General features: G+C 37.9%; 1 protein-coding gene across 1 annotated transcript in view; it reads left to right on the top strand.

Annotated features, from left to right (window-relative positions):
* RPA1 (replication protein A1) overlaps positions 1-22192 on the top strand; it is a 63843-nt gene that overhangs the window by 5233 nt on the left and 36418 nt on the right. Inside the window, exons 2-5 of the mRNA XM_070562909.1 lie at positions 7735-7785; positions 8952-9030; positions 9695-9803; positions 21126-21214. Of these exons, the coding sequence (XP_070419010.1) occupies positions 7735-7785; positions 8952-9030; positions 9695-9803; positions 21126-21214 (328 nt within the window). The remainder of the gene's footprint in view (positions 1-7734; positions 7786-8951; positions 9031-9694; positions 9804-21125; positions 21215-22192) is intronic.

A 22192-nucleotide genomic window follows, 5' to 3' on the forward strand; every position in this document is an offset into this window, starting at 1 on the left:
TATTGAGATGATTGTGGGTTTTTTTCTTTATTCTGTTAATGTGATGAGTTACCCTGATGGATTTTTGAATGTTGAGTAAACTTTGCCCTCTTGGGGTAAACTTTACTTGATCATGACATATTATATCCATTTTATATAGTGCTAGATTTAATTTACAGATACTTCATTGAGCATTTTTGCATCTGCGTTCATGAGTGGTATATAGGCTTTTCTTTCTTAGAATGGCTATTTTTTCTATCAGAATAAACCTAACATCATAAAATGATTGATTTTCTTTTTGTTTTGAGGAAGATCAGCCCTGAGCTAACATCTGCCAGTCTTCCTGTTTTTGCTGAGGAAGACTGGCCCTGAGCTAACGTCTGTGCCCATCTTCCTCTACTTTCTGTGTGGGATGCCTGCCACAGCATGGCTTGATGATCAGTGCCACGTCCACACCTGGGATCCGAACCGGTGGACCCTGGGCCGCCAAAGTGGAATGTGCACACTTAAGCGCTGCACCACCGGGCCAGGCCCTTTAACATCATAAAATGATTTGGAAAGTGTTCTCTTCTATTTCCTGAAAGAATTTATGTAAGATTGGTATTTTTTTGTCTTTAAATGTTAGATAGAATTTACCAGTAAGGCCATCTGGATCTAGAGTTTTCTCTCTTGGAGTATTTTATATTATAAATCGAATTTCTTTAATAGATATAGAACTATCTAGATTTTCTGCGTTTTGTATGTCAGTTTTCTTAATTTGTCAAGGAATTTATCCATTTAATCTAAGTTGTTCCATAAAATTGTCCCTAGTATTCCCTTATTATATCCTTAATATATATATATATAGGATTCATAGTGATGCCTTTTGCATTCCTGATATTGAGAATATGTTTTCTTTTTATTGACCGGTCTAGCTAGCGGTTTTGTCAATTTTATTGATCTTTTCAAAGAACCAGCTTGTGGCTCAATTGTTTTTTTCCTATTGTTTATCCATTTCCTGTTTCCTTTGTTTTTTGCTCTTTTGTTATTTCCTTCCTTCTACATACTTGGGTTTGATTTATTCTTTTTCTGGCTTCTTATGGTAGAAGTTAGATAAATAATTTCGGACCTTTTCTCTTCTCTAATGTAAGCATTTAAAGCTATAATTTTCCCTCTAAGCATTGCTCTGGCTACATCCTACCAATTTAGATAAATTGTATTTTCATTTTCATTCTGTTAATAGTACTTTCTAATTTCTCTTGTGATTTCTTCTTCAATAGATAGGTTATTTAGAAGTTTCTTGTTTAACTTTCGAGTATTTAGAGGTTTTCTGGATATCATGTTGTTGATTTCTAGTTTAATTCCAGTGTCGTCAGATGGTGTGCTCTATAAATTTAGTCTTTGAACATTTATTGAGACTTGTTTTACGGCCCAGCATATGGACTATCTTGATGAAAATGTTCCAGTTGTGTTTAAAAGAATGTGTTCTACAATTGTTTAATGATCTAATTAGGTCAAATTGTTTGGTGTCTTATATTCTTATTCTTTTTTTTTTTTTGGTCTATTTGCACTGTCAATTACTTAGAGAAGAATCGTGAAACCACCAATTAAATGGTGAAGGTACCTATTTCTTCTTTTAATTCTGTCAGTTTTTGCTTCATATATTTTGAAACTCTCTTTAGGTGCACACATTTATCTTTGTTGTTTCTTCTTCAGGAATCAACCCTATTATTATTATTATGAAATGTACTTTTTTATCCCTGGTAATATTCCTTGTCCTGAAGTCTACTTTTCCTGCCATTAATGATATATTTTTTCCAGTGTTTTATTTTTAAGTTATCTGTCTTTTTATATTTGAAGTACACTTCTGGTAGACAGCAAATAGTTGGGTCGTTTTTATTCATTATGACAGTTTCTGTCTTTTAATTGGAGTACTTGAATTGTTTACAATTACATGTTTGGGTTTAAGCTTTTCATTTTTCTATTTGTCTCATCTATTCTTTGTTGTTTCTTTTTCTTTTTTTAGCTTTTCCTGATTTTTGGATTGAGTATTCAGATTTATTTCCATTATTAGCTTTACTTTTTTGATGATTGCTTTAGGGCAGTGCATCTTAGTTTGGACTACTATAACAAAATACCATAGACTGAGTGGTGTGAACAACAGATTTATTTCTCACTATTCCAAAGGCTGGGAAATCCAAGATGATGGTGCTAGCAGATTCAGTTCCGGGTAAGGGCTGTCTTCCTGGCTTGCAGCTGACATCTCCCTGTATGCTCATGTGAACTCTTCTTTATGTGGGGAGAGAGTGAGCTCTGGTCTTGCTTCCTCTTATAAGGGCACTAATCTTGTTATGGGGGCTCCATCCCTATCACCTCATCTAAAACTAATTAAAGCCACACTCCAAAGTGTCTGTCTCCTAATGCCATCACATTGGGAGTTAGGGCTTCAATATATGAATGGGGGGGAGCATAACACACAAACGTTCGGTCTGTAACATTTGAGTAGTTCTCAAATGTTTTGATCTTAGAATACTCTATTTATTTATTTTTTGAGGAAGATTAGTCCTGCTGCCAGTCCTCCGTTTTTTGCTGAGGAAGACTGGCACTGAGCTAGCATCCATGCCCATCTTCCTCTACTTTATATGTCAGATGCCTACCACAGCATGGCTTGCCAAGTGGTGCTGTGTCCACACCCGGGATCCGAACCGGCAAGCCCCGGGCCGCTGAAGCGGAACCTGCAAACTTAACCACTGCACCACCAGGCTGGCCCCTTAGAATGCTTTTACGCTCTTAAAAAGCAAGAGCTTTTGTTTTTGTGGGTTATATCTACCTTACCATGTTTGAAATTATAACTGAGATACTTTTAAAATATTTATTCATTTAAAATAATAATAAAATCATTTGTTAACATAAATAACATTTTAGGAAAAATAGCTATATGTTTCAAAACAAATAGAAAGGGACATTGTTTTATGTTTTTGCACATTACTTTAGTATTTGGCTTGCTAGAAGACTTGACAGCTAGATTTATATATCAGCTTCTGCATTCAGTATATTGATATATGTTTTTTTTGATTGAACTATATGAAGAAATCTGACCTCAGATATGTAGTTGGAGAAAGGGGGAGTATTTTTTTTTTTCTGGGAAAGATTCACTCTGAGCTAACATCTATTGCCAATGTTCCTCTCTCTTTTTTTTCTCCTTCCACAAAGCCCCAGTACTTAGTTGTATATTGTACTTGTAAGTCCCTCTGGTTTGTCCGTGTGAGCCACCACCACAGCATGGCTACTGACAGATGAGTGGTGTGATTCCAGCCCAGGAACTGAACCTGGGCCACCAAAGCAGAGTGTGTCGAACTTTAACTGCTGGCCATCAGGGCTGGCTTAATAGTCTTTTCAGGCTTCCTTTTTGATCCTTGTGATATTATAATAAATATATATTTGTTCTTTGTCCAGTTTCTCACACAGCTCCTAAAACCCTTGGGATTTCCTGAATGATATGGGTGGGAGGAACTTTTTTTGTTATTCCTAATAAGCCCCTTCAACCGTGCTTGAGTTTACCTTGATGAGGTAACTCTTGGTGGACCTCATAGCTTCAGAATGGGGACTGATTGCCAGGGGAACCAACCATGTGATTAGAGAGTTGGAACTTTCAGCCCCAAACCATCCCCACCTCCCCAGAGAGGCTGGAGGTTGAGTTAATCACCAATGGCTGGTGATTTAATCAATCCTTCCTATGTAATGGGACTTTCAAAAGAAAACCCTAAACAGCAGAGTTCAGAGAGCTTCTGGGTTGGTGAACACATCTACATGCAGGGAGTGTGATGCATCCCACGCTCCGCAGGGACAGAATTACCTATGCTTCCGACCTTTCCCTGTGTACCTCTTCATCTCTTTGTTCATTTGTGTCTTTATAATATCTTTTATCATAAACCAGTAATACTAAGTAAAGTGTATCCCTGAGTTCCATGAGCCTGAGGAGGGGGTCGTGGGAACCCCCAATTTGTAGCCAAGTTGAACAGAAGTGTGGGTAACCTGGGGACCACTGGTGTCTGAAATGGGCATGGGACAGTCTCATGGGCCTGAGCCCTCAACCCGTGGGTCGACACTAACTCTGGGTAGGTAGTGTCAGAATTGAATTGACTTGTAGGACACCTAGAATTTAGTTTCTGCAGAGATTGCGTCATGTGGAAAACCCACACATTTGGTGTCAGAAGTGTTTTGAATAGAAAAACAGTTTTCCTTTAATACTACATCAAAGCTTAACAAATGGTAGTTTCTTAAAGGTTGGCTGGAATGTAGAACTGGTCTAGCTTGTGCTTTGGGTGAATCTTTACCTATGTGTTATTTGTAATGCATTGGTCATTTGGAAAGTGTTGGTTCATTGCATTATGCAGATCTTCCATTATCGATATATTTTGTTATGTAACAATTCACGCTTATTAATCTCGCCGTTGATTTAATCAGAAATCTGTAAGTATTGGGAAGCAGTAAAGCTCATTGTTGGTGAATACAAGTTCTTAAAAGTTCTGATTTTCACCAGAACATTCTTTTATTGGCAACAGATACTATTGTTTTCCCTGAAAACAGGCTCACTTGTTTTTTTTAATATGTTTTTTAAACTCTTTTTTCTTTTCTTTTCCTTTGTGTTTTTTGTTTGTTTGTTTTTTGGTGAGGAAGATTGGCCCTGAGCTAACATCCATTGCCAATCTTCCTCTTTTTGCTTGAGAAAGATTGTTGCTGAGCTGACATCTGTGCCAGTCTTCCTCTATTTTATATGTGGGATGCTGCCACAGCATGGCTTGATGAGCAGTGCGTAGGTCCTCACCTGTGATCCGAACCTGTGAACCCTGGGCTACCAAAGCGGAGCGTGCCAACTTAACCACTACACCGCCAGGCTGGCCCCTCACTTTGTTTATTTTTGAGAAAATATCTACTGTAACCATAGTGTGTCATTTGCCCTTTCAAGTAAAAATGATGTTCCATGAAAACAGTAGCTAGTGCAAGTCACAACTCCAACAGTTGCACTTGTGCTCTTCCTCGAGGTGACAGCCGTGTTTCAGTATGCAGCAGAAGTACTTTTTGCATATTTCTGTGTTGTTACATAGAATGTTAAAAAATTTTGTGCTCAAGGGTTAAGATTTAATGTAATAAATAATTTTACTTCTTCAGGGTTCATTCTTTTTTTTTTTGAGGAAGACTAGCCCTGAGCTAACATCTGCTGCCAATCCTCCTCTTTTTGCTGAGAAAGGCCCACTTTGAGCTAACATCCGTGTCCATCTTCCTCTACTTTATATGTGGGACGTGTACCACAGCATGGCTTGCCAAGTGGTGCCATGTCCGCACCCAGGATCCGAACCGGTGAACCCCGGGCCGCCGAAGTGGAGCTTGTGACCTTAACTGCTGCACCGCTGGGTCAGCCCCCAGGGTTCATTCTTTAGTGACCCCCACTACCATGTGTTCAGGGCAGTGAAGAATACGACTACTAGTCATTGTGTGTATATATATATATATAGTGCAATATATATAATATTGCTATATATATAGCATAGTAACTATGCTAAAGCACCAGTAGTTCTACCTAGTTCTGCTTTACACCATCAGTGCAGATGTCAACACAGCTGTTCCAGGATAAACCATGAGTTTCAGAAAGTGATTCAACACTTTGAATATTTCAGTATAATTTGTGTTTGTTGTCAAGCATTCACATGAAAGAAGATCTTACTAGATGATTAGTTGGTGCTGATTCCAGATGAATACAAGCAAAACAGCAAGTCCAGCCCCATCTATAGATCTCTCCATTTGTAAAGCAAAAGTAGAATTCTGCAGAAGAGATGTTAACTCAATCTTCATGATGTATCTTGTTCTTTAATTCAACAAGTTGCTGTATCATTAGAAGGTGTCTCTGCTGTGGTTTCTTCTACTGACTTTTCATCCAGCAGACATTCATCAATGTTAATAGTGTAAGGTTTTATTAGTCCTTCAGCCAGTTTTTCATTCTATTGAGTGAATGAGAATGAGAAAGGCAAAATCTTGTTTATGGTAATGAAAATAGTTTTGAGTTTATGAACCCCCTGAAAAGATCTGGAGCCCTCAGATTGCAGTTTGAGAACTGCTGCTTCAAGGTTATAACGTATATCTTTAACTTACCATGTCTACCTCCAAATAATATTTTGTCTAGTAATTTTTGACTAGATACTGGACATTATGAATATTACATTATTCAGTGTCTAGATTATGTATATTTCCTTAAAGAATATTGAATTATTCTGGCAGACTGTTGATTTCCTTGCAGATCGACTGATCCCTTTGAGACTGGAGTGGGTCTAAAGTAGCGTATACTTTTGAGTCTAGTTTAGTCCTATTTCTAAAGCATGGCCTTTTTAGGGTCTCTACGGAATGTACCAGGTGTTTATTAAGTTCTCTCCACTCTGGCTGGTTGGAACTCAAATGTATTCTAGCCTATATGAGCTCCAGTAATTTTCCAGCTTATAACTCTCTAATACTTCTTCTTCACCTGGCCTTGTGGAGTCTCATTCTATGTATGCACAGCTAAGAATATGGCTAAAGACTCGAGGGAACCCCCGTGTAGGTCACTGAAGCTCTTTCTCTGTAGCTCCCTCCTCTCTGATCCTCTGCATCCATGAGATCCAGCTAACTTACCTCCCTGCGCTCTGATCTGTGTGCAACAGGACTGCCCTGTTCTTCTGGTTCTTTCGCTGCACTGTGGTCCAAAGTGCCTCTCTTCAGAAAGCTAGGGTGATTGTAGGGCTCCCCTCTTTGTTTCCTTTCTTTCTGGGATCCCAGTTTTTTTTTTATTGAGGTTGTTTTGGTTTATAACATTGTATAATTTCAGGTGTACAATATTATTTATCAGTTTCTGTATAGACTGCATCATGCTCACCACTGAGAGTCTAATTTTTATCCATCACCATATTTATGTGCCCCTTTACCCCTTTTGTCCAGACTCCCATCCCCTTCCCCTCCAGTAACCACTAATCTGTTCTTTTTATCTGTGTGTTTGTTTATCTTAGTGGTTCGCCTGTTGTCCGGTATTTGAAAAGAGTTTGTGTGTTTTTTGTCCAGTTTTTCAGTTTATGGTTCGAAAAGCTAGTCTGGTTTAATTTATTTCAGCATGGGCAAAAGCAGAGGTCAGACGGTCAGTTTTAAAGTACTGTTAGTTTTTCTGATGATTACCTTTAAATGATGGCTTTTAAGAAACAAACTAAAAGCCTGATTGATAGTTGTTCCATTTTTTTTAGTAATTTTTTTTTTTATAATTGCTAATAGAGTCATGAGACTTTTGGTGAGATTTAATATTCAAAAGGTATGAAAGAAGATTCAGTGCAAGGTCTGCCTCCTACATGTGTTCCCTGCTCAACCAGTTCCTCTCACAAGAGGCAACCAGTGTTATATAAACAGCATCTTTTTAAGGTTGTGTAATACTCTCTTTTCAGGATTTACCATACTTATTTATGTAATTTTCTATTAATGGGCACTCTCGGGAAATTAATGTGCTGCTATGAATACTAAGTACGTATGATACCAGTATTTTAGATGTAGTAAGTGTATCCTTGTCAGTGAACGTCTCCCACTTTATAATTTTATGATTGTCCAGAGTGATGAAACTTAAACTAGATTTTCAAATGATATGTTCCAAGAAGGCTCTTTCAATAATGTTATTTGTGGGTTTTTCCAAATACCAAACTGTAAAATGTCAAATTTTAATCATGATTTGAGTGCGTATCTCACAAGAATCTGTTTTTACTCTTTCAGGCCATAATGCAACAGGGAGATACATCCATAAAACCCATCCTCCAAGTCATTGTGAGTACCTACATATGTTTTATGTCAAACATTTTTTAAACTTATATATAATCATAAGTTACATTTAATGAAGGACAAACAGATTTGTCCACTTTAGGAAGTTCTCTCCATCATCACAAAAAATAGACCAGTCCATGTTGTAATCCTAAGATAGGAAGCAAGCCTGTTTGTCTTTACTTGTCCTTACTTGTCTTCCTGCCCTGAAGTTTGTCTTGCTCAAATCTGCCTTCCCTATGGCCTCCAGAGAGATCTGCCTAAAATGAACTTGTCTGCTTAAAATTCTTCATTAACCTTGTCATTCATTTAAGGGTTCTCAAATTTTAGTAGGAATTTTAAAAATCAATAGAAGCAGAGTCCTGGATCATACCTGCAGATTCTCAGCCTGATGGTCTCCCTGTTTCTCCCAGACTCACTGGCAGTCATCTTAGGGCTCTGTTTACATGTTTCACTTCCTTCAGAAGCCGCCGCTGATTTCCTTCAAGTGGGATAAAGGTCTTGGCTCTACCCCTCTATCATTATGTGCACACCTCTCTTGTGTCTCTCTGCCTCTGTCTCTACCCCAGTTGTAAGCCCCTCAGGGCAAAGATTTTTTTTTTAAGGAAGATTAGCCCTGAGCTAACATCTGCCGCCAATCCTCCTCTTTTTGCTGAGGAAGACTGGCCCTGAGCTAACATCCGTGCCCACCCTCCTCCACCCCATTCATGGGATGCCTGCCACAGCATGGTTTGCCAAGCAGTGCCATGTCAGCACCCGGGATCTGAACTGGTGAAACCCGGGCCGCCGAAGCGCCACCAGGCCAGCCCCAGAGATTTTTTTTTTCGTTTTTAGCATGTTTCCTACACAGTACCTTGCATATATTAGGTGCCTTATTATATGTTTTTTTGAAATTGATTCTCAACCGAATTTGATTTAGGTGAGAGAGAACATAAGAGTATTGACAACTCATTTTATTCTCATCTATGTTATGTTTAATGCTGGTGGAGAGAGGTTGGTGGGAGAATCGTCAAGTCCACTTTTCTTTGACTTGGATTTAGGTATCAAGAGAGTGGGCAAGCCGTTCAAGTTGTGTTGAACTAATGGCAAACCCACTCTCCTGCCACTTAGCCGTACTCATCCCTGGGGACCGAGCAGACGACCTGGCTAATGAATCATGTTTTCTGTCCTAGAACATTCGTCCCATTACTACAGGGAATAGTCCACCCCGTTATCGACTGCTTATGAGTGATGGATTGAACACTCTGTCCTGTAAGTATGATGTATTAATCTGGGAGTTTGTATTTAAATAATAAAAGCACACCCAACACTTTGATTGCAATAATTTGAGACATTCCAGAAGTCTACATTTGCTTGGCTGTGCACTTCCTTCAGACAGAATTGCAGCTGGCAGAGAGCATTCTAACAATAGACTGGATCTAGTGGAAAGCTGCCACTTGGCTTAATTAATTTTCTCTAACTGGTGCTATGTGTTTTTTTTGATTAATTTCCCTCAGGATGATATTGACATTTAGTGAACATGATGGGTTAGCTCTCCTATACTTGCCTTTTTGGGGTTTTATTTCTGTGTGGGAAGCTTTACAAGAGAGAAAGGAGAGAATTTGCAGAATATATGCTTGCCATCTCTAGTCGCAAGGGAAAGGACCTAGAAAAGATTTTTTGGTCTTTCTTGTGAAACCTGAATGATGGAAAAAATGATTTGGGGCACTTTAAGAAATATTTACACTTCAGAATAGCAGCAGATGTTTAATGCACAGAAAATTAATACTGTTTTTCACTCTGCGGAGTCTGAGTAGTTTTAATTTCAGGAACATATTTCAGGCATTGCTTTTCTTTGCTAGTACAGATGTGATCAGCTTTCAGATTGTCATGACTGAAATGTTTTGGAAACTAAGGTAATCTCGGTGCTTTTCAGCTTTCATGTTGGCAACACAGTTGAACCCCCTTGTTGAGGAAGAACGGCTGTCCAGCAACTGTATTTGCCAGGTTAACCGGTTTATTGTTAATACTCTGAAAGATGGAAGGTAGGTGGTGTGTCTTCTTCTGTTTTATTGTGTTGTAGAATGGTGACTAATTTTTTTACAGAGAAGTTTATTATTGGATGCCAAAATTCAATTAGGTATCAAAAAGGCAACAGTGAGCTTTCAGCTAAGAATTTACAGCTATTGAGTTCTGAACTCAGGTCACTAAAACATGGCACTGAAGGGAGAGAAGTATGGAAGTAAATTGGAAGTTTCAGAGCAGGAGATTAAAGCAGAATTCAGAACTCTTCTTCTTTCTAATCTCTTCAGAAGCACTGTTTTTAGAATTCCCTCTTAAAGTACCTTTTAATGAAAAGGGGTCACTTTAAATTAGACCAGAAAAGATGTAATTAATTATGTAACACTGCCCTTTTTTTGCAGTCTCGAATCTTTCGTAGTACTTTCTTCAGCCAGTGCAGAGTGCGTTGAGTATCTATAAGATGCTACGTGCTAGAGATACAGTGGTGAACAGCACTGTTTATTCATGCCTGGGTAACCATTGCTAAAATATGGCATTTTTTGTTCAGGAGAGGCTTTACATTCCATTTTTCTCTCAGATTTTTTATTTTCAATTACAAAAACACACCCAAAACACATGAGAAGCAAATATGGCAGTCGTTTCTGTCTTAATAAGGCTATGGCAATGTATGTTACATTATTAGCTGTACATGTGCAAAGAACTTTTTTGATTTACATTTGTTTGGTATAGTTATCCTTTTAACTTTCAACCTTTCTGTGATTAATCGTAGGTGTCTTTCATAAATGACACATAGGTTTAGAATTCAATCTGCGATTTAATTGGTCAGTTTATTCTGCTTAATTTATTGGGGTTTTTTCCTCCTAAATTTTGTGTTTTGACCGTGTTCTTGCTTTGCTTTTTTCTCGTTTCTTGCCTTGGATTGATTGAGTTTACTTAATTCTCTTTTTTTCTTCTGTTAGTTTTGAAGTTACATATTCGATTTGTGTTTTCTTTGCACTTACTCTCACATTTTTAAAAAAAATAAATATTTGAATTAACAAAAATCGTAAAATAGGTCAGTATTTTTACCATCCTCCCAAATAAAAGTCTTAAAATCATCTGTGTTCAGTGTTGTAGTTCATTCTCTTCCATAGCCAGTGCTTGCGTAGATTCACCCAGAGTTTGTCAGCTCACCTTTGCCTCTTTCATCCCACTGCTTCCTTTTTAGTTCAGTTTTCCTTTTCCTGAAGAATATCTTTTAGGAGCTCTTATAAGGAAGGTTTGTGAATGGTAAAAATCTCTGTCATCTAACATTGTCTATGTTTTACTCAGTTAAACTAGTTTAACTGGGTTTAGAATTCTGGATTAACAGTTTCGTATTTCTCTATATCACCTAGTAGTGTCTTCACCCTGATAGAATTTTGTGTTCTCATCATATTTTGTAAGACAACTTTTATTATACAAGTCATATATACATAAATTACAAAACTCATATAAACAATTAACTGTAATCCCACTGCCTGGAAATAAATATTAACGTTTTGTTGTGTGTCCTTCCAGATTTTTTCTATGAATATAAATATTTATGAATATATATATTTTTTAAACTTCATAATAGATATGGTTTTATAAAATCCTTTTTTAACTTTATAGTGATTATTTTTACATGTCCGTAGATATACCTCTGTGTCAAATATTACTTGGTATGCCGTTGTAGGATTTACCATAATTTAGTTAACATTTAAATTGTATACAGAATTTCACTATTTAAAAATTTTCACCAATGTTTCCTTGAATATATCTGTAGCTCTATTTTTCTATGTATATTCAGTTTTTTTAGAGAATATGATTATGTTAATAAAACTGACACATAGTATAAGCAATTCAAGCAATACAAAGAAAGGCACAGGGGCCGGCCCTGTGGCCAGTGGTTAAGTTCACACGCTCTCCTTCGGCGGCCCAGGATTTCGCCGGTTCGAGTCCTGGGCGTGGACATGGCACTGCCCATCAAGCCATGCTGAGGCAGCATCCCACATGCCACAACTAGAAGGACCCACAACTAAAAATATACAACTATGCACCCGGGGGCTTTGGGAGGAAAAGGAAAAAAAATAAAATCTTAAAAAAAAAAAGGCACAAAGAAGGGGGAAATTGTCGAAAATTCATACAATCCAGAAATAACCATATTATCATTTCGTGAACATCATCCCAGATATTTCACAGTACATATATATATTAATGATTAGTGGATAGATAGAAATAATTTTGATAGTGGAATGACAATATAAATACTGTTTTTACTATCTTCCTTCCTAAATAGTTCAGTCCAAAAGCCATTAGGTGGGGCCAAGCAAGGTAGATGTCTGCAGGGGAGGGGGGCAGTGGTGGTGACCTGGAACCAAGTATCAGGGCCCAAATGAAGAGAGGAGGGTGTCTTTGTGTGCTGGCACAGGGTATCAGAACACAGGCAGGTAGGGAGAACATGCATGGGTGGAGGGTGGCTGTGGCCCAGTATGGGTTGTCAGAGCCTGAGTAGGGTGAGGCAGGAGTCTCTATGGCTATTGGATCCTGAACAAGTGAAGAGGTGAGGGGATGGGGGCACAGCAGCAGACTGTGGAGATTGAATGTGGAGAGGAGGGAGTCTAAGCGGGATAAGGAGGGTGTCTGCAGGGAGTGGCGGCAGCTTAGCATGAGGTGTTAGAGCCCAAGTAGGGAGAGGACAGTGCTTGTTTGTAATGGGGTGGTAGTGGCCTAGAGCTAGGTGTTGGAACCCAAGCATTGTGAGGAACGTGTCCATATGTGCAGCAGTTGGGATGGCAACAGGAGATTGGTTACCTATGACGAGAGTTGATCTAATAAACATTGAGGGCAATGGGATCTAGCCAAGGGAGAAATCTGTGATTTGGGATTGGAATTGGAGGTATCAGAGTAAACTCAAGGTTTTCAGTACAGTCACCCTCAATGACGAGGATATGTTCTGAGAAATGAGTTGTTAGGTGATTTCCTTGTTATGTGAGCATCATCGAATCTACTTACACAAGCCTAGATAGTATAGCCCACTACACACCTAGGCTATATGGTACTTATCTTATGGGACCACTATCATATATGTAGTCCGTTGTTGACTAAAATGTCGTTATGCAGCACATGACTGTAAATATAGATAGGTAGATAGATAGAGAAATAAATATAGACAAAAATATTTGGTTTCTTTTTTATATTATTTATTTATTTTTATTCAATTTATTTAAGCTAAAAAACAAAACAGTTCACCCATTTCTCCCATCCCACCCCCTCCAGAAACCACCAATCTGTTCTCTCAATCTGTGAGCTTGGGTTATTATTATGTTTACTTATTTGTTTATTATATTCCACATATAAGAGAGATCGTATGGTATTTGTCTTTCTGTCTGACTTATTTCACTTAGCATAATACCCTCAAGATCCATCCATGTTGTCGTAAATGGCAAGATTTCATTCTTTTTTACAGCCTAATACTATTGCATTGCACATATATATATATACACCCCCCCCCCCCCACAATTTCTTACCATTCACCCATCGATGGACACTTAGGTTGTTTCCGTATCTTGGCTGTTATAAATAATGCTTCAGTAAACATGGGGGTGCCTATATCTTTTTGAGTTAGTGTTTTCATTTTCTTTAGATAAATACCCAGATGTAGAATTGCTGGATCATATGATAGTTCCATTTTTAATTTTTGAGGGATGTCCAATACTGTTTTCCATAGTGGCTGCACCAATTTACATTCCCACCAACAATGCACAAAGGTTCGCTTTTCTCCACATCCTCACCAACACTTGTTATTTCTAGTCTTCTTAATAATAGCCCTTCTAACAGATGTGAGGTGATATGTCACTGTGGTTTTGATTTGCATTTCCCTGGTGCTTAATGACGTAGAGCATTTTTTCATGTACCTCTTAGAGACCATCTGTATTTCTTCTTTGGAAAAATGTTTATTCAGATCTCATTTGTGTATGTGTATACACATCCTCACTTGTGTGTGTGTGTGTATGTACGTGTATTCCCTAGATCTGTCTACTAAGAGGGCTTTGGAGCAGCAACACCCCAATAGCTGAGAGCCCACATAGCACCCAGATCTTGGTTTCTGAATGCCGTTTTACACTAAAAGAAACCAGGGCTTCTTGGAGGATGGCTTGTTACAGGCTTGGAAATTACAGATGAACCTGGAATATCTTAATGTGCTGGAAGGGAAGGAAGACCTCAAAGGGAGATGGAACCGTGTCACAAGGACAGAGAAACTGGCTTGCAGAGCCTTACACTTGCCAAATCTATGGCAATTTAAAAATCAAAATCAAAATAGTAACAGATTGCAACCTATTGAATAAAATAGGAGTTCATAAGTCCATACTGAATAAATGAATACATGTGGGAATGGAAAGCTTTTTCTTACAATAGAATGCCATCTAACAAATGTGGAAGGTGTGATGGAATTAGAAAATCACCATTTGACAACCATCATAGTATGAATTCATCAGTGGGGGTTGTATAAGTTTCCTGCGACTGCTGTGACAAATTACCACAAACTTGGTGCTTTAAAACAACGGAAATGATTCTCTCTGGAGATCAGAAGTTGAAATCAGTTTCACTGGCCTGAGAGCATGGTGTCAGAGGGGCCACACTCCCTCTGGAAGCTCTCTAGGGGGATGCACTCTTTTTTTTTTTTTTTTTAAAGATTGGCACCTGAGCTAACAACTGTTGCCAATCTTTTTTTTTTTTTTTTCTGCTTTATCTTCCCAAATCCCCTGTACATGGTTGTATATCTTAGTTGCAGGTCCTTCTAGTTATGGGATGTGGGACGCCGCCTCAATGTGGCCTGACCAGCGGTGCCGTGTCGACACCCAGGATCCAAACCCTGGGCCGCCGTAGTGGAGCACGCGAACTTAACCACTCGGCCACGGAGCCAGCCCCAAGGGGTGGGGGATGCACTCTTTTTCCTCTTGTAGCTTCTGGTGGTTGCTAGCATTTCTTGGCTATGGCTTCATCACTCCAGTCGCTGCCTCCACGGTCGCATTATCTGCTGCTCTTCTGTCTGTGTCACATCTGCCTCTGCCTCTCTCTTGAAAGGATACATGTGACCCCTTGGATGATCCAGGATTATCTTGCCATTTCAATCCTTAATCACATTTGCAAAGTCCCTTTTTGCCGTATAAGGTAACAATCACAGGTTAGGATTAGGATGTGGATATGTTTTGGGGAGTCATTCAGCCTACCACAGATGCTGAACCAAGTGGGTGAAACTCTAAAGTTTCATAGAGTTAAAGTGATTCCTCATAACATAATTATTAATTGTAAAAGTAAAAGAGGTAACTTTACAGTAAAGAAACCTGGCAGATAGCACCTTATTCTAATGGTTAACATTAACACTACCGGTAATAAGACAAATAGAAATCATGTAGTACCTGATAGGATGCAGTGAGAAGACACAGCATCACTACTGTAATATTCTTGCCAAAATACTTACTTTGTATCCATTCGTGAGGAAGCCTCAGGTAAATTGAGGGATGTTCCGAAAAAATAGCTGGTCTCTGATTTTCAAATCTCAAACATGAAAGTAGAAGACTGAGAAACTGTTCTCGATTGAAGGAGTTTAAAGGGATATGATAATTAAATATAACAAGTGATCCAAGACTGAATCCTTTTGCTATTAAGGATGTCATTGAGACAGTTGATGAAATTTAAATGGAGTCTGTGGATTAGATGGAAGAATTCTTTCTTTATTTTCAAGTTCAAGAACTTAACCAGGCTCTATCTCAATATCAGTTGTTCTTATTTTTTGTTCTGGTACATGGTATGCATGCCCTTTCAGTCTGCAGATTCTCTTCTTTCTTTTCAATGAAATTTTTCTGTGTTTTCTTCCTTAATGCTCTTTTCTATTTCATTTGAGCTCCAGTTTTTACCTTTGTTGTGGATAACTTTGTCATCTATGTATATTTTCAGTTTCTTTAGTCTTTTTTCGAATGCATGCATTGGATTAACTCAAGATTTCCAACATAATAGTATCCAGCTTTTAACTTTCTCTGTTCTGTTGTGTTTATAACTTAAATGTAGATAATGGTATTAATTTTATTCTCAATTTTTTCCTTAACTTTTCAAGTTCCCTTTTCTTCTCAATCTCTTGTTTTATCTCATCTTTTGACTTTTATTGAATTCTTAGACTTATTTATTTTGCAAACCGCTCTTGGGAAGTAGTGTTCCCTTTCTTGACTTACGTTTTCTTCTAGTTTGGAATTTTTGTCTCTGCCTCCACTGTTCTTTGTATTTTTATACACTGTTGTGTGTCGCATTGTTGCTATGTCATTTCTTTTTATCTTGTCCATGCTTAATTGGACAGTGCTGTCTGGACTTCGTATTTGCTCTGACACAGTCTAGGCTAGGTGCATTTCCTTGCCAGCTTTCCCACGTGGGACCTGTTATCTTCCACTCCAGGCTACCTTTGAATGTTTGAGTGGTGCTTTCTGTCCACTTTTCTGTCCTCTAGGGCGTGATTATGGGAGAGGGTGGAGAGCCTTGCTGGGGTTGAGTACAAAAACTTGGGCTTCATTCTTTCCAGTCAGGGATAGAATTCCACTCCCTTGGGCTTTGCCTTATTCCACCACCTCAGCATGGTGGCATGCCTTGTATTCTTTCCTACCTCTGCTGAGAACCTGTGTGTGTACGTCCAAGTTTATTTACTCATTATCTTATTCATTTAGGTTTATTCCAACAGGGCTTTAACAATCATCCTTGTACATTTATCCTTATGGGCTCGAGCTATTATTTCTGAACAGTAGATAACTAGAATTAGTATTGTGGATGTCAAAGGAGATCTCTTGTAGAAAGTATACCAATTAATATACTCATAAACTTTGTGTAAGACTGCCCATTTCTGAATAGGCAAATCCATAGAAATTAGATAGTGGTTCCCAGGGGTGGGGGAAATGGACTGTGACTGCCATTGGGCCCAGGGTTTTTTTCCAGGGGATAAAAACGTTCTGAAGTTATTCGGCAGTGGTGATGCTTGCAGAACTCTGTGAATGTACTAAAAACCACTGAATTATACTTTTAAAGAGTGAGTCTTAAGGTCCGTGAATGATGTCTCAGTATTTTAAATTTTCCATATTTAGTGAGGTCAAGTGTCTTTTCATACATTTATTGATTGTTAGTAGTTTTTTTCTGAGTAGTTTTTTATTATATACTTTTTTTGTGGGAACTCTTTGTAAACCAGGAATATTGATTATCTGTTAGCTGGTTCAAGTATTTCATCCCACTTTCTCATAGTCTGTTTACGATGTCTTGTGATATGGAATTAAATAATTTCTTTTAAATGTCAAATTTGTCCACTTTTTTCTTTATATATGGCTTCTGAATTTTGTATCTTGCTTAGGAAGCTTCTTGACTGGGTTATAGAAAGATTTTTTAGGGGCCAGCCCCGTGGCCGAGTGGTTGGCTTTGCATGCTCCCCTTCAGCAGCCCAGGATTTTACCAGTTCGGATCCTGGGTGCAGACATGGCACTGCTCCTCGGGCCATGCTGGGGTGGCATCCCACATGCCACAGCTAGAAGGACCCACAACTAAAAAAAATACATACAACTATGTACCGGGGGGCTTTGGGGAGAAAAAGGAAAAATAAAATCTTAAAAAATATATATATATATATTTTAGTTCTTCAGACACTTCTGTGGATTTTTTAAGTGGACTTTAGTTCATTTGAGGTTGATTGCTATATAGGGTATAAAGGAAGAATTTAGCTTAATTTTTTCCAAATGGATAACCCATATCATGGAGGGCCTTTGGGCCCCAGTAAGGAGTTTAGATTTTATTCTGAGTGTGATGGGAAGCCATAGGGTTTTGAGCTGGGGAGTAAGTTTTAAAAAGTTTCCAAAAGATTATTCTGATAACTGTGTGAAGAACTGATGGTTAGTGGCAAAAGTAAATCCAGAGAGACTGGTATTTCATTTATCTGAATCTTTTCTGGGTTTGTCATCCTCTCCATTGATCTATTTGTCTGTTCCTGTGTCAGTGCCGTAGAAGTTTTTTGTTCTTTTTTTGGTAACAGCTTTATTGAGATTTAATTCACATGCAATACAATTCATCCATTTCAAGTGTAAAATAGTTAGTATATTCACAGAGTTGTGTAGCCATCACCACAATTAACTTTAGAATATTTTATTACCCCCAAAATAAACCCTGTACCCTTTAGCTGTCACCCCCAAACTCCCCAAACTCCCCATACTCCCCAACCCTAGACAACCACTAATGTACTTTCTGTCTCTATAGATTTGCTTATTCTGGACATTTCATGTAAGTGAAATCATGTAGTATGTAGTCCCTTGTGACTGGCCCCTCTCACTTAGCATAATGTTTCCAAGGTTCATCCATATTGTAGCATGTATCGGTACTTCATTCCTTTTTATGGCCAAATAATATTCTGTTGCATGGACATGTCACATTTTGTTTATCCATTTGTTTGAACATTTAGGTTGTTTCTACCTTTTCGCTTTTATGATTAATGCTATGGGCGTTTGCATGTAAGTTTTTGTGTGGACATGTTTCCATTTATTTTATATATATATCTATTAAGGAGTGGAATTGTGGGTCAAATGGTAATGTTATGATTAAATTTTTGAGGAACTACCAAACTGTTTTCCCAAGTGCCTATACCAATTTACATTCCCACCAGCAAGTATAAGGGTTCCAGTTTCTCCACATCCCCGCCAACGCAGATAATTACCTCCGCCATAGTGTTTTCAGTTAAAGTATCATCGGTAGAATATTTTAGTAACTTATAGGGAATGTCTTCTTTTACTTTTCCCCCCCCAAAATTTTTTTTAGCAGCTCTTTTATATTTATTCTTCCTTATAAATTCTAGAGTTAGATATTAAGTTCAAAAAAACAAAGTCTTGTTGGAATGCAAAGAATTACATTAAATTTATATAGTATTTGATAGTAAATCTTTTCATTCAAGAATGTGTTATGTGAATCATATCGTCCAGCTTCAAATTATCACCTGATATCCAGTCTTGTTTTATCTATATCCCTTCCTCATCTACCCTCCTGTATAATTTTGAAGAAAATCTTAGACATCATATTATTTCATCCATAAATATCTTAGTATATATCTTTAAAAGACAAGAACTCTTTTTAAAAAATACTGTTTTTACAGCTAACATATCAAATATCCTGTCAGTGTTCAGTTTCCAATTATTTGTGTACGTCTGTGTGTGTAAATAATTCATCTGACTCAGGATCCAGGGTAAAGTTCACACTATAATACGTTGATAGTCTTTTAAGTCTCTTTGAATCTATAGATGCCTCTTCCACACCTTTTTTCCTCCCTTGCTGTCTCTTGACGAAGCCAGGTCATTTGTTTTTTATCTTCATGCAGTTTCCCACAGTCTGGGTTTGGCTGATTGTATCGCTATAAAATTGCAATGTGTCCTTGTCATGTGTGTTTTCTGTAAGTTGGTATTGGTGGATTCTTTTGAGGTGTTCCTGGATTCATTTTGCTTATATTTTATTTAGGGTATATATTACAAGATAAAATTAGTTTGGTTTTGTCTTTTAATGTGTTTTCTCTTAGGTTTGGGTATTAGGGTAATGCTAAATAATTGACGTTTTCTATTTTTCTATGTTCTAGAGTAATTTGGATAATTTTGGAAGGTGGTTAAATATCTACCACTAAATATTAGATAGTTTTTATATGGAATCTGTATCTAAATTTTCAGGAACAGATAGTTTCAAGGTTATTTTATTAAAGTAATATAACCTTGATAATGAAAACCTGGTAAAGGAAGCACAGACTGATCAATTGTATGTAAAAAACCCAAAATACAGCACTCAGACCATTTAAAGAATACAACTTGATGAAGTTACATTTATTATTGCTTAAATATTGCTCCAAACCATCCACTTTTTGAAAATCTCCATTGCCACTTCCCTAATTCAGGGCATCATCAGTTCTTCTCTTCTGTTGGTCAGTCTGCCTCCAGTTGTGTTCCCCTCAGATTCATTCTTGTTGCAGTTCTCTGTAAAATACAAACATGATGATGACATTGTTATTCAAGTATGTATTGAACAACAACTGTGGACCAGTTGTGCATGAAGCACTGGAGGATACCTGCACTCACTGAAAGTACAGAGGCCAGCCTGGTGGCACAATGGTTAAGTCCACATGTTCTGCTTCGGCGGCATGGGGTTCACTGGTTCAGATCCCTGGTGCGGACCTATGCACTGCTTATCAAGCCATGCAGTGGCAGGCGTCCCACATATAAAGTAGCAGAAGAGGGGCATGGATCTTAGCTCAGGGCCAGTCTTCCTCAGCAAACAGAGGAGCATTGGTGGCAAATGTTAGCTCAGGGCTAATCTTCCTCAAAAAAAAAAAGGAAGTACCATCTGGCAGGAGAAATAGATAATGTTAATTATGTCGATGAGTATATAATTTAAAAATATAATATATAAATGAATAAATAATGAACATATAATTAAACTATATATTGATTAAACCCGAGAGAAGTAATCTGAAGGAGAGAAATCATGGCTATAGAAAAGGGTATAACAGAAACCTGATCTAAACTAAAGATTAAGGAGGTGTCTCTTGAAGAGGTGAGGTTTGAGGTGTGAGCCAAAAAATTAGTATTAGATGAGGCAGAATGAGAGAAGACCATCACAATCAGAGAGCAGCATATGCAAAGGCCTTGTGGCAGGAGAGAACATAACATATACCAGGAACTGGAAGAAAACAGTGTGGCTGGAAAGCAGAGAGACACGGGGAAGTGGCGTCAGATGAGCTGGAGAGACAATAGCAAGGCCAGATCATACAGAACCTTGTAGGCTATGGGAAAGGTTTTTATTATTGGTGTAAGGTCCTTGTGAAGTTCTAATCAGAGTTAAAGATAGGTCAAAAAACTGTAAGTAATTACATTTTTAAAATACCTGCAGTCATATTGGTTTTCACTGGGAAAAGGTAATTGTTTAGATAAGTATATGTTTCTGAAAATAGATCCTCTCTTGTTGTGCCTCATATTCTTGTGTTTAATAATCTAAATTCTTATCATGTCATTTGCTCCTTGAAGATATGGTATGTAATAAAGACGGTACATTTTAATTAAGGGACTGAATAGGAAATGAAAACCCTGCAATCGTAAAAAGCCTTGATAATGATGCAGTGAAGGATTAAGGGAAATATTTGTATTTCTCAAGTTATTCAGTAATGAAAAACAGTTGACAAAGGGAAATAGTTTTATCAAAATGATTCATGGGGGAAAGCTTTTTAAGTAGCTTGTTGTTTGAAGGGCTTCTGAATTTACTTTTTCTAACCTGTTTCTATTTCTTTGCTGTTGTAGGAGAGTAGTTATTTTGATGGAGTTAGAAGTTTTGAAGTCAGCTGAAGCAGTTGGATTAAAGATTGGCAACCCAGTGCCCTATAATGAAGGTAAAATGCTTTTTATAGGTTGTAGTATTCAATTGAATACGCCTTTATAGATCCCGAATTCTACCTCTTGGATTCAGTTTGATTTGAGAGTCTTAGTAAAACTGGTTATTTAGGGGTCTAGGAAGCAGGTTATTCCTCCAGGTTTTTCAGCATTGAAGAAATTGATGGTAGGACGCTGTAAAGGAAAAACCTTTGCTCTGTTTTTTTTTTTTTTTTTTTTTAACCTATTTTTTTTTTTATTAATGTTATGATAGATTACAACCTTGTGAGATTTCAGTTGTACATTTTTGTTAGTCATGTTGTGGGTACACCACTTCCCCCTTTGTGCCCTCCCCCCACCCCCCCTTTTCCCTGGTAACCACCGATCAGATCTCCTTATCAATATACTAACTTCCACCTATGAGTGGAGTCATATAGAGTTTGTCTTTCTCTGACTGGCTTATTTCGCTTAACACAATACCCTCGAGGTCCATCCACGTTGCTGTGAATGGGCCAATTTTGTCTTTTTTTATGCCTGAGTAGTATTCCATTGTGTATATATACCACATCTTCTTTATCCAATCATCAGTTTCTGGGCATGTAGGTTGGTTCCACGTCTTGGCTATTGTAAATAATGCTGCGATGAACATAGGGGTGCAACGGACTCTTGAGATTTCTGATTTCAGGTTCTTAAGATAGATACCCAGTAATGGGATGGCTGGGTCATAGGGTATTTCTATTTTTAACTTTTTGAGAAATCTCCATACTGTTTTCCATAGTGGCTGTACCAGTTTGCATTCCCACCAACAGTGTATGAGGGTTCCTTTTTCTCCACAACCTCTCCAACATTTGTCGCTCTTGGTTTGGGATGTTTTTGCCAATCTAATGGGTGTAAGGTGATATCTTAGTGTAGTTTTGATTTGCATTTCCCTGATGATTAGCGATGATGAACATCTTTTCATGTGTCTATTGGCCATATTCATCTCTTCTTTTGAGAAA

Source organism: Equus przewalskii, chromosome 10, assembly GCF_037783145.1.
Source record: "Equus przewalskii isolate Varuska chromosome 10, EquPr2, whole genome shotgun sequence".
Lineage (NCBI taxonomy): Eukaryota > Metazoa > Chordata > Mammalia > Perissodactyla > Equidae > Equus > Equus przewalskii.